This window comes from Panthera tigris, chromosome A1 (assembly GCF_018350195.1).
Source record: "Panthera tigris isolate Pti1 chromosome A1, P.tigris_Pti1_mat1.1, whole genome shotgun sequence".
Classification (NCBI taxonomy): Eukaryota; Metazoa; Chordata; class Mammalia; order Carnivora; family Felidae; genus Panthera; species Panthera tigris.
Genome location: NC_056660.1, coordinates 155976151 through 155988433, shown reverse-complemented (window position 1 = coordinate 155988433; position 12283 = coordinate 155976151). Strand labels below are relative to the sequence as shown.

The following is a 12283-nucleotide window of genomic DNA, read 5'->3' as shown; positions in this document are numbered from 1 at the left end:
GAGTGTATTCAGTGGAGACCGCGAGACAGACGGCTGTCATGTCCTTTTCCCGCAGATTCAAAATGGTGAACAGAAAGCCTACGTCTTGAAAAACAAGCAGCTGACAGGGCCAACAAAGGGGGTCATCTATCTTGAAATAGATGTGATTTTTAATGCTGTAAGTCTTAACTTTGGCTTTTTTGTACTGCTAAAGAGTTCAGTTTCATGAAAGCTTTTGTTCCTGATTTGTAGAGAATTTCTGTCATTCCTCATTTTCTCTAAACCTTGATGTATCCTGGAGAATACGCTTCTGCCACTGCCTGGCACACCCACACTTTCTGTTATAGTTGGCGGCTGCCACTGCGGCTGTGCTTCGGCCGCTGCCTGCCGGCGTAAGAAATGGAAGCGCATGCATGTGCAACTGTATACATTTATATTTTATGAGCACAGCAGCCAGGACTTTGAAACTTTAGGAATTATTGCAAATCGAACTGCGTGAAAAACTTGTAAACGTTTGTAATATATTAATCCATAACAGACACATATGTTGATGTATAGGTGAAAGCCAGCTTACGAACATTAATACCCAAAGAACAGAAGTACATTGAAGAGGAAAACAGACTCTCTAAACAGGTAAAGAGCAAGGAAAGATTAACCCCTCTGGGAAGACCTGATTGTATCTGTAAAACATCTAAGTAAATTCAAATAAACTTTGGAAGTATAGAGGGGGGAAGCCTATGGAATTGTTGATCATCTACTTATGTGAAATGGCTCTTTCTTTTTCTCTTTCTTTCTCTCTCTTCCCTTCCTTTCCTTAAAAGATCAAGCAAGGACAATACCAAACTAATAAATTAGATGGGGGTGGTCAGAATGGAAAGGGGATACTGTAGGTGCTGCATAGAATGGATATGTATTCATGCATTGGCGTAAGAATGATCATTTTGAACATAAAATACTGTCTGATTGCCATGGAATGTGTAAGAGAGAACACCAAAAGCTGAGGTTCAAATATATGTCCAGACGACCACCCACAGGTATGATGCAGGTGTGTGTAAAGCGAGCCCTGCGTAAAGCTCTTCCCTCTAATCCACAAGAGAGGGGCTCCATCTTTTAAGGGAAACCTCCCTGTTAATTAGATTTTGACTATGATCTTTTAGAAGTGAACTTTTATTGGCATTTTTAGCTAGGAAAATAGAAAATCAGCACATCTGATTTTTCTGTCATGAAGAAATTTTAAATAAGGCTTGATATCCTGTAATTAGACACAGTCTTAAATTAGGTTTGTTATCAAGTTAAGAAAGGGTACTAAGCTACCTCTTTAAAAAACTGTTTACTTCCAATTAACACAGCTAACGTAAAATGTTTTTGTTATGGCGATAAAGCATACAGAACTCATTTGTGTGTGTTAAAATATTGAACAATTTTCTGTGCTATTAGAAGCCTAAAATTAGTTTTGTTTTAAATCTAATCAATTCACCGTAAACAGTGGGATCTTTGGTTGTTTAAAGACAGTGCATGCATTACAAATGCAATATCTATCTAAATAGAAATACAGATTACATTGTTTTCACAATTATAGATAAAAGTAATGAAAGTAGCTCTAAAAGGACGGTGATCAGGGTAGGAAGGAAAGAAGGAAAACAAAAAGGGTGACTCTTTTCCTGAAAGAATTTCAATTTTAATAACTTGTTAAAACTGGTTTGCCTGTACATGCATCTATATTTAGACATACACATATACATATTTTTTCCATATGACCTCAGGAAACTTTATATAACTACTTCTTTAAAATGCCAGATCACTATTGAAGTATATTTGGAATTAGCAAAATATTACCCGTAGACATAGTATTCTAATTATTAGCACAGCTGTAGATCATTTTTTGTATCATCATCTAGCATATGGGCTATTCTTTTACAGTTGTAGCCATGCCTTGTTTTAAATTTTAGATTTAAATTGTACCAACTCTCATATACCTTTTTAATGAAAGATTTTGTAAAGCACTTGGTTACCATAATTTTTTTCTTAACTCCAAAATGATGAAAAAGTAATGAGAAAATATAATTTAAATTTGTTGTGGAAAGGAGAGACAGAGAATTAGACTGAGAGGGAGAAACTGAGAGAGGGAGAGCGAGAGAGAGAGAGAGAGACCAAGAGAGACCGAGACTGAAAAATTGATAGTAAATAAGGGAGAATCCCACAAAAATGATGAAAATTTTGTTTTCTGTAAAAAAAGCAATACTTGATGGGTTTTTCTCTAAGACCTGAAATTGAAACATTCCACGTTATCCATTTCACTTTCAAATATCTTGAAATTAAGGCATGTAAAGAATCTTAAAACCACAATAAGATTTAAGAATTTAAAAATATATTTAAGATTCACAGTATGTAAATGTCTTTAATTTTTGGAGATGTTTACCTTTTGCACATAGGTAGCCCAATCCACATAATAATGCTTTTTTTAAGAAAATCTATTTAGCTAAGGAATTGTTCTTATAATTCAGTTCTTTCTGCTGTTTCCAGAGATACTTCTCTTCCTTTCACTCATGAGCCAAATTGCTTGGTATATTCTTCCAACTTCATTAACTTTATGAATCCTTTTCAAGTCACACTAAACTTGAAGAATTTTGTACCATATCTGATGGCTTTTAGTCTTGCAAATTCTAATAATATTTTCATCTTTTGTACAGCTGCTCCTAAGAAACTTTATCAGAATGAAGCGTTGTGTCATGGTGCTCGTAAATGCTGCATACTACGTTAATAGTTGCTTTGATTGGGATTCACCCCCAAGGAGCCTCGCTGCTTTTGTGGTATGATAATTCTTTATTACTTACATTGTTATTCATTAAATTCAGTAATCATAGCTGCATGTTTCTGTGGCTATAGTAACAGTTATGTTGATGTGGCCATTTTAAAACTCCTATTTTAAGACTTGACTGGACAGATTTGCCGTGGGCAGGAACCTGATGGATCGTTCAAGGTCTGAGTCCAAGAATACATCCCCCACCCCCACCAGATTTCCGGAAAGCAAGAAATCTCAGCCAATATATAATTTTCTCCATGACAGTCAAAAAGTAAAATTTTACATATTGCATAATTCCAAATCCCAATAACAGAGCCAAGAAAAGTCCTTAGTGTTAAAAAAAAAATTAATAATCTTGACCATCCTTATTTTAATGTTATTGTTCTATAGATTTTTTTTCAAAATATGAAAATCATTGGCAGTAGGATGCTGGTTGGTAATATTTTAATATGTGAATCAATTGGAAGTAGATGTGACCTATTTAAGAGACGTTTTATTGTTTCTGAGATTTCCAGTTTTTAAAAAGGCACAAGTGAGAATTTGATAGATCCAAATAGTCCTCTAACAATGTTCATCTTGTAGCCTTTTACTTTGGTTATTTAAAAACTGCTGATGAGACCAACTAGCAAAGCCAGAAAATCTGAGAGAATACTTTCCTCTGTGCTTTAGCTGGGATTTTCTGCTCTCACGTTAGTTTTGCTTATTCAGGATTTCAGTTTGAAGTTTAAGTAGAGTCCTTCTTCTGAAATCCTTTATTTTATTGTCATATTTGTTAGAAGATGAGTACCTTAGGCTTTCTTATAGTTTCCATTTTAGCAGAATATGACTTTATGATAGAGCTCATAAGAAGAGCCTTCATTATAGTAACAAATCAACATTTTAGTATTACCATTCAAATGAGTGTCTGCACATCTGTTTAGCACTTTGAGCTCTGTCCTCCTCTCAGGCCTTGTATAGGACTTTCATTAATGTCTGAGCACATGGAACAAAGAGTGTGTATGTCCCTTTGTGTTGTAAGTTACCAGAAAGTTAGGCAGCCTGCTTCCCATAGACATGTTGTTGTCCCCTTAAAGAAAGCAGTTGCCATCATCATTAAGTTTGGGAAAAGAAAATCTTCCTCTGTCAATATACTTTTAGTTAGCTCTTCCACATAATAAATACATTGGGGTACTGTTAAGCAAACTGGATTATGATTTTTCACTATCATAGAGATACTTTGATATTAATGAGGAAAAACTGACACTGAGTTTCTATGTATATTTAATGCCATTACTTCCAGGTTCCATGGGCCCTCATAACAGACGCAGTAATATTCTCTCAAAAATGCCATGATGCCATCTTTGATTCGCTCCTTCCAAAGTCATCCCGCACAACTGTTTGTGAAATTTGAAAACAGGGGAATCTATACAGTTATGTCATTTGTTCAGGAACATTCATTCGGAATGCTTTAATATTACAATGTATTGTATAAGTCTTCATAAACTTTCTCTTGCTTCTAGAGGTCACTGACGTAAAACGAATTCAAGATGGCAGGCTTTTTTCACAGTTTCCTTTGATTAACAAAAATCAGGTGCTGAAATTCTGAGACACTTAGGTACATGTACATGATAACACTTGAGTGGTTTCACTGTAAGGGTATCCAAGTTCACTGGGAAAGACAGATTATAATATCTCTCTCAGCTGGTAGTCAGTTTCCAACAGCCTTCATCCTACAAAACACAAACTGAATGCGAGATGCTTGCAAAAAAGGAGGGGGAGGCCACAGTAAAGGTGGGATAAGGGTCTGCAGACACGAATGGCGAGAAGAGGCCTCACAAGTCGCAATGTGAATGTGCAAGAAGAGTACTTTTGAGAAGAAATGGTAACATTGACAGGTTCGTTGAATACAAGCCCTGAGTTACACTCTACCGAATGTGACTAAAATAACGAATAACAAAACTGAACTTCATTTTTCTAGACCTGAGCTGGCCATACCATGAGAAGGGGGGCCCTGCCTTTTCCACCCTGGTGGTCCAGCATCACCTGCAGAGTATCTAGTACTTGGTAGGCTCCCAATATAAACGGCCATCCAGATCAACAGACCAACCAATAAACCAGTCAATCGATGTGAAATTTTTTGTTCTTAAGTGAAGAAACTCTTCTCCAATGATGCCAGATATATAAGGCTTTGCTCTAATAGAGCTAGTTACTAAATGATGATAGACATAGCCTAATGCTTTCCTTGGACTTTTCATTTAAATTCTAAACTATTTCATAATCCTATAAATAATAATATAATAATCCTCTATATAATCATAACAACCAATACTTATTAAGCCTTTATGTACCAGAAAACTGTTTTACAGACACTAATGCACGAAAGTGCTTTTCATGAATACATGAATTTAATACTCCCAATAACCTAACAACAATCTACAAAGTAGATACTATTATTTTCCCAATATGCAGAGGAAAAAACTGAGGCACAGAAAAGAACCTTACCCAAAGCCACACACAAAAGCTCTAAAAGAGCTTTTAAAATATGTACCTTATAATCGAAGTATCATAACAATTCAGAAAAAAAAATAAAGTATTGTAGGATTTTTATTCGTCTTAAAGATATTAAGTGATATATTTAAAAATGAAATGTTTCAAAGATCTCGTTGCATAACCAGAGCCCTTTTAGGCCAGTTTATTGAAAAGAACTGCTTTCCATTAGGAGAAGAGTATGAGCAGCACCCCATTGTTACAAACATATTGTTCCCATCATTCCCTGTTGATGGATCTCGGGTCTATTATTATAATATTGGTTCCACTTGGCCCACTTTTTCATAAATGCAGCTGCTTCACGGAGCACATGCATTTGTACCATTATGTGGCTTGGTTTTAGGCCCAGATCAGTAAACTTTATAATGTTTAAGAGCCTTTTTTTTTTCTATCCCATTTTCTTTTTCTTTTCTAATTTCCTATCCAAAAACAAATGTAGAATAATGAAACCAAAATGGAAAGACAATGATCTTTTTGTCCCAATGTCGGTTAAAGTGGAAAGCCTAAGAAACGTAGGGCTAGAGAGGTTCCGGCCCCTTTGGCACTACCTGTGCGCTCTGGGAAGACGCTAGAGCCGGCTGACGACACAAAGCTGCGGTCGGCCGGGGAGGCGAGGGATAAAACATAAGCAAACATGTTCCTGGGAATGTCCTTGTTTTTGTGTGCTATGAATTAGGTTTTTAAATTTTACTATGAATATTGTATGCCTGAGAGCAAACACAGACGTATGTGGCGCAGAAGGCCCTGCTTGTCTTTTGGAATCATCTATTGCAGACGTGGAAATGTCTCATAAATTGGGCCTAATTTTCATCAGGCTCTTGACCAGACATTTGTGTTCTTGCGGATGTCAGTGGGTGCAACGTGGAAAGAAAAAAACGGAGTGCGCACTCTCTCTTTCTCTTCAGTACTGTCATTTCTCACTGTAATGAGCACAAAAATAATTGGACAACTGAGCTATCAGTAAAAGGACACACTTCAGTGTGCGTCAAAGAATTATTTTACAGGACAAACTTTAATCTTTAAATGTGATTGTAGATAATTTGTGGTACCATCTGTCCATTTGGAATTGTTTTAGCCTTTTCTGTCGTTATACAGTAAGTGCCGCTGTGTTTAACATTAACATTTGATATTTTACACATTTAATTTCTGTTCTGCTGTGTGGTCCTTAGGGAATGGAGTGCTAGTGCTACATGAGAGAGACAAAGTATTGATCAGTTAACATTTCAGCTACATTTATGTATGTCGCAAAATTAATGAAAATGCCAGGCAAAAATGTCAGAGTGCACAAAAAGGTAGAATTTAAATTTGGTAGTTTAATGAAAAGTTTAAGATGTGCATTATCAAAAATGTCCTCTTGCCTTTAAAGTACAATTCCTAACAGAATAACTATAGGGAGACACATATTTTACTTAGAGGAACAATGAACATGAATTATGAAGGGATGTCAACCCTTCCAAGTATCTTGTGTCCCAGAACCGGCATGTTTGAATTTTTAACTGTTACTCATAAAATGCATTTGTTTCTGTTGCTATCTGGAAGGCTACTGGCTTCAACCCTCTGTGCTGACCAGCCTATGAGGCAGGCTTCCTACTGAGATTCTGCCCACCCCCCCCCCCACCCCTGGTTTTCCTTGGTATCCATGTGTTCCTTTTGTGTCAGAACTGAGAATTCCCTCTACAGCAATTCATCGAGGCCACTCTGGTTCATTACTCGTTCCTTTCTGGGTCCTTTTCAAATGCCTGGTTTTCCTTTGCGTCCAGATAATTTGTGCTTCACCTTCATTCAATCCCCATTTTAGTAAAGGATCACACTCGGGACAACAGCTACTCTCAGAAAAGCTGGGCCATTATGCAGGAAAAGAGAAAAAACAGAGATGATGTATGCAGAGAATGACATGAGGCAGCTCTGTGTAGCCAAATGATTTTTTTAAAAAATGGAGGAAGCACAGGCAAGGGAGGAGGAACTGAACTTGCAGAGGCCATGGGAATACAATGCAACGATCTGAAGACAATAGGCTCATGAGGATACCTTATCAGGTATTTTCTGTGTAGAAAGCCTGCTGCTATTAAACAACATATGGATTTTTCTAAAAGTTATTACAACAATAAGGACATTTTAAGTGGCCTTCACGTTCAAGGACCAAGAGAGGAGCATTGCTTAAGAAGAAACATCAATGTGCAAACAAAGGCATATCTACATCCCCTGTAATTCAAATCTTAGCGTTCATGTTAGTGAGCTATATAGGGTGATTGTACTGGACATAGGAAAGGTAACTTTAAGATCCCAACAGAAATTTCTACTTTAAAAATTTAAGAGACATCAGCAGTAGCATACCAACAAAAGTATGCTTCAAATCTATGGCAATTTTCAAATGATTTGTATAGAAGCTTTTGTTGGTGTTGCTACAATTATTTTTTTTAGTGCTAAGCAGGAAAACTGGAAATGTTCCAGATGTAATTGTTGTTATTTTCCCTGCAACAACAAAATAGAAGGACCCTCAAAAATCAGAGAAACAAGTACTAAAGCAAAATGATCTATAACTCTTGTTCCTTCCTATCCTTGCATTCTTTAATTTTCCTAAAATTATATAAATCTAAATTTCCAAGCCCTTCTGTCCATCCTTCTTCACTTATGCTATCCTCTGACATAAACATTTATTAAGCTTTACTAAACAATACTTCCAATCTAATTTACACAAATTTTAAAGGTACATTAAATGCTTCCTTCCCAAATGTGTGAGGAAACAAGAAAGCCTATATAGAATTTCATCAATTTAGAAGATTGTATATCTCCAAAATTACCCAAAATTCCTTTTACAAAATCAAAGACTATTGACACTTAGAAGGTTCCAGTACTACAATTTCCTTTTCAGTAAATAGATCGTATGCCCAATTCATGGGGACACACTGACACTTTTAAGTCGATACTCAAAACATACATTTTTCCCCTAAATTTATCTGAATTCCAAGGAAGAAAATTTTTTTCAAATATTGGACAATAAAAAGTTAGGTTCTCTTAAGCGATGCCAAAGCATTGCATATAAATTTTGCAATTATATAAAAGCCCCTCAAAGATCAAAATTTAGAAGTGAGTTGAGTTTGAAGATTGATTACAATTAGCTAAAATCAACTGTGTATCTTAGGAAATGTAGCAAATCAGATATTAATGGGACAAAGCATTTTGACTAGATTTCTCGAATCCTTCTTGAGGAGTGTTGCTCTAGCTTAGTTTATAGATCTATTTAAGTGTACAGTCTTTCTCTTTTGTGTTTTATCTGTTACATCTACAAAGGCAGCACTTCCTCAAATTGGTGCATAGCTCTCTTTAAATATTGCCAGCACCCTTTTTTTGTTGTTTATTTTAATAGATATCAGCAAAATGGCCTCCTGATCTTTGGAGGGAGATAATCACATAAGACACTGAGTCTACTACTCTCTGAAAAGCTTATTCCTCTTAAATTTTATTGTCTATTTACAAGAAGAATTTAATTCTTAGAGCATGTCAAACGCATATTTTCTATTATCTTTACTCTCCTTTGTATTCAAAAGTTAGAAGTAGTAAAATGCTATAATCTAGGGATAAATTCTTCCTTGGGTGATTTGGGGAAAATAAAACTATTTCACTTTTCCTCAGGTATAGTGCTATTGTACTATATTATAATCAAACATAAACTGCTAACATCACGAACATAACTGTGATACCTTTTTGAATTCAGCAATTAGACTTCTTGGGAATCTTCATAGTTCAAGCAATGAAAGCTGGGACAGGAGGGGGTGCCGATGCCTCAGTGTGGTCTCTTCCTGGCTCTGTGGGTGCTAGGCCATTTCACCTCAGGCATTACTTATCAGGTAGTGTCAGCCTCAAGACCTTTGTGAGAGCCTTTGAAAATGTGTTGCTTGGTCCAGACTTTATGACTGAGTTGACTAACGATCAAAAATTATAAAGTAATGAGATCACTCTCCATCCTCAGATTCCTAAACTAACTGAGGATATTCGTCCTCAGAAGAGCTCTCTACCTTCCGGCTTCAATTGAAACTGTCCAGGACAAAAGAGCAAGCCATGTTCTGTCGTGAAATATTATTATGGAAAATGTTTTGCAAAGAAAAACATTTAAATGAACGAGATAATTATATCATTTATTTTACTAAAATTTTATAAAGTAATAACTCTTCTGAAAGATTGTAAATTATAGGAGAAATGCAGTCACTAGTATACTTTAGTCAGTAAGTTTACTCGACACATATTTCCATGCCCCTATGTATCAGGTAAATATGAAGAAATAGGAGTAAAGTGCTTTCCGTTGTGACATTTTTCCATTTTGACCAGTTATGACGATATACCTTAGAATCATGAGTGTGTTAATTTACCGAGGGAAAAGCTGACCTGAAATGTTGTTAAGAAAGTTATTTCTGCTTTTTTGTTGCTCTTTCTCCTGCCACCATTTTTCCACATTTGACTACTGCAGTCAGAATTGGATATAGACCCAGTAGTCAGTCTTGCCGCAGTAGGTGTGTGAGTTATGACTCCACGTTGCACCTTCTCCTGGGCTGTGATGACAGAGGTCCAACACTCAGCAAGTGGTAACATGAGAGATCAGTAAGAGAGTAAAGATGAAAGAGCAACCATTTCTCACATTCACACCAGTCGCCAGCTATTGGCTCAAAGGGACATAATGAGGAGAAAATCAGAGAAAAACTAACAAGCAAGAAAAGATGGAAATTACATTAAAGTGTCAGTCGATATTTGGATGAAAATGAAAGGCAACTCTGATTTTAAGAATGGATAAAAGAGATGTTAGAGATAAAACTTGGTTTTCATTTTATATTAAATCAGTGTTTCTCAGTGGGTTTTTTTTCCCCATATTCAACCTCCTAAGAAGAAAATTTTCATTAAATGAGAGAAAATAAATGCTAAGGAATACGATTATCTCAGTCAATGTTGAGTTTTGGAGGGGCACAAATCATTGTAATATCTAAGTTTCTTTTGTTCTCCCCTAAGAGCCAATTTTTGCCCCCTTGGATGTCATATTGCCCCCCTTTGAGGATACATACTGTAAATGAGGTTACACATGAGCTTAACTCTGTTTATTTTCATACTCTTGGTAGTGAAGTCTAGTTTGGATTTTCTGTAGTTTGCATATAATAAATATTATTCCCATAGGTAATCCAGTCTGGAGAAAGAAAATTTGTGATCTCTGTACGAAATTATTGACTATATTAGAGTCCAATTAAAGGAAAGATTTTGTTTAGCTTTTAGAGAGTAAAGAATTGAATCTTGCCCTTATGAAACCCATACTAGAGGTTTCTTCTTTACATAATTCCAAGGGTACATTGTTGTGCTTCACTGAAATGGAGAAGTGGGGTGAACATTAATTCTGGCCTAAGTAATACAACCTCCATCATTATGAGGGTTTGATGGGTTTTGTCTATACATTGCACTGTATTTATGACTAGTAGATAATCTTTATATTCTTAAATGAATATCATTATGTCTGAGATATAAAAGCATACTTCATTAGGCTTGATTACCTATTAGATCTTCATTGGAAGGGAAGGAAAAAGGTTGTAGAATACGAAAGTCATTTAAAATGGTGAAGATACATGTTTTACTGGCTATTCTGCACGTCAAGTTATCTAGTTCCGCATAGGAATCCCAAAACTGGAACTATTCCAATTTATCAATAGTACGTAAATATATGATGTTTTATATCCCACTTAGCTCTACACACATAATTCTAGTGCATTTTCTATTGTTAGGATTCTATACCTTTCTCGTCAAGCAGATTGCAGGCAGTGCTTACGTGTTTGAGAAAAAGAATCTATCATTCAGTTTTGTCGTAAAATGTGGATGGATTAAATATTATTTTTCTTAGTCAGTTAAAGACATATTTAAGATTTAATTTAAAATAACAGATTGCCAGTCTTAAAAGTAGTCCATTAATTATCCACAGATTAATGAGGTTGTATAAAAGAGGTGCTACGTTTTGAAGCAGTAATGGTAAAGTGGTGACTGCTACTCAGAGAAAATTAATTTATAAATGCAGAAGTTCAGATGCCAGGGTTCACTTTTCCTGGTTAGGTGGCAATATTGAAAATTTATCTGGTTGCGTTTAAATTATTTTAAATAGAATTGGTTCTTCCATTGCAAGAGCCTCTTGCATGCCTCCTCCAGCAGGCTGGTGTTTATCAAAGAGACATTTAACCCAGGTTCTATCAGCTTCTCCGGCTGTATCCTATTCCTTTCATTTTTTAAAAAATTATCAGAATAAGAGACTCATGCCATAGTTTCTAAGTCTTAAATCTTGATTGGCTTAGTTAGTGTAGTTAAGACTAAATATTCTCCATATAGGGTTCCCATCTCCAAATAAGATGGAAAAGTCTGTTTTGTAAGATAGTTACTTGGACTTTGGAACACACTTCCCGATAGTGCCAATGTCATAAATAATGACATAGAGCCACTAACAAACCTAATCAATTCCTTTATAGAGTACTAGCTGCAGAATGGAAACATTGCATGTAGGAAGGAGATTCGGTGCAATCATGGCTTGGTGCTCAGGATGCCACCAACACACCTATCCCAGTCCTACCTTCAACATAGAGCACCTGCCTCACGGCAAAGGCAAGGGGCCTACAAAGGTGGAGATTCTATGGGGCTCTGAAGGGTGCAGATGAAGTGACAGAATGTTACACTTGGAAGGGAGCTTGGAGACCATTTTGCGGTAGAGGAAATTACTGAGGCACTCTCCTTCTCCCCCAGTCGTGGGGAGTAGATCCTTCAAGACAGCAACATTGAAAAGATAAGAAGGGCAGAGAGAGAGGGGCTCCTGGGTGACTCAGTCAGTTAAATGTCTGTCTGATTCTTGATTTGGGCTCAGGTCATGATCTCACAGTTTGTGGGTTCGAGCCTTGTGTCCAGCTCTGTGCTGACAGTACAGAGGCTGCTTGGGATTCTCTCTCTGCCCCTCCCTCCCTCTCT

At 36.4% G+C, this 12283-nt stretch overlaps 1 protein-coding gene across 23 annotated transcripts in view; it reads left to right on the top strand.

The window, feature by feature from the left end:
- Positions 1-12283, top strand: part of MCTP1 (multiple C2 and transmembrane domain containing 1) — a 535596-nt gene that overhangs the window by 380160 nt on the left and 143153 nt on the right. For 19 of the 23 annotated variants that reach the window (XM_042990098.1, XM_042990113.1, XM_042990072.1 and 16 more), the window contains 3 exons: positions 56-157; positions 538-612; positions 2670-2789. In XM_042990098.1, coding sequence (XP_042846032.1) covers positions 56-157; positions 538-612; positions 2670-2789 — 297 coding nt within the window. Of the gene's footprint in view, positions 1-55; positions 158-537; positions 613-2669; positions 2796-12283 lie in introns of those variants that run through there. The other 4 variants (XM_042990065.1, XM_042990052.1, XM_042990189.1 and 1 more) reach the window with 4 other exon arrangements.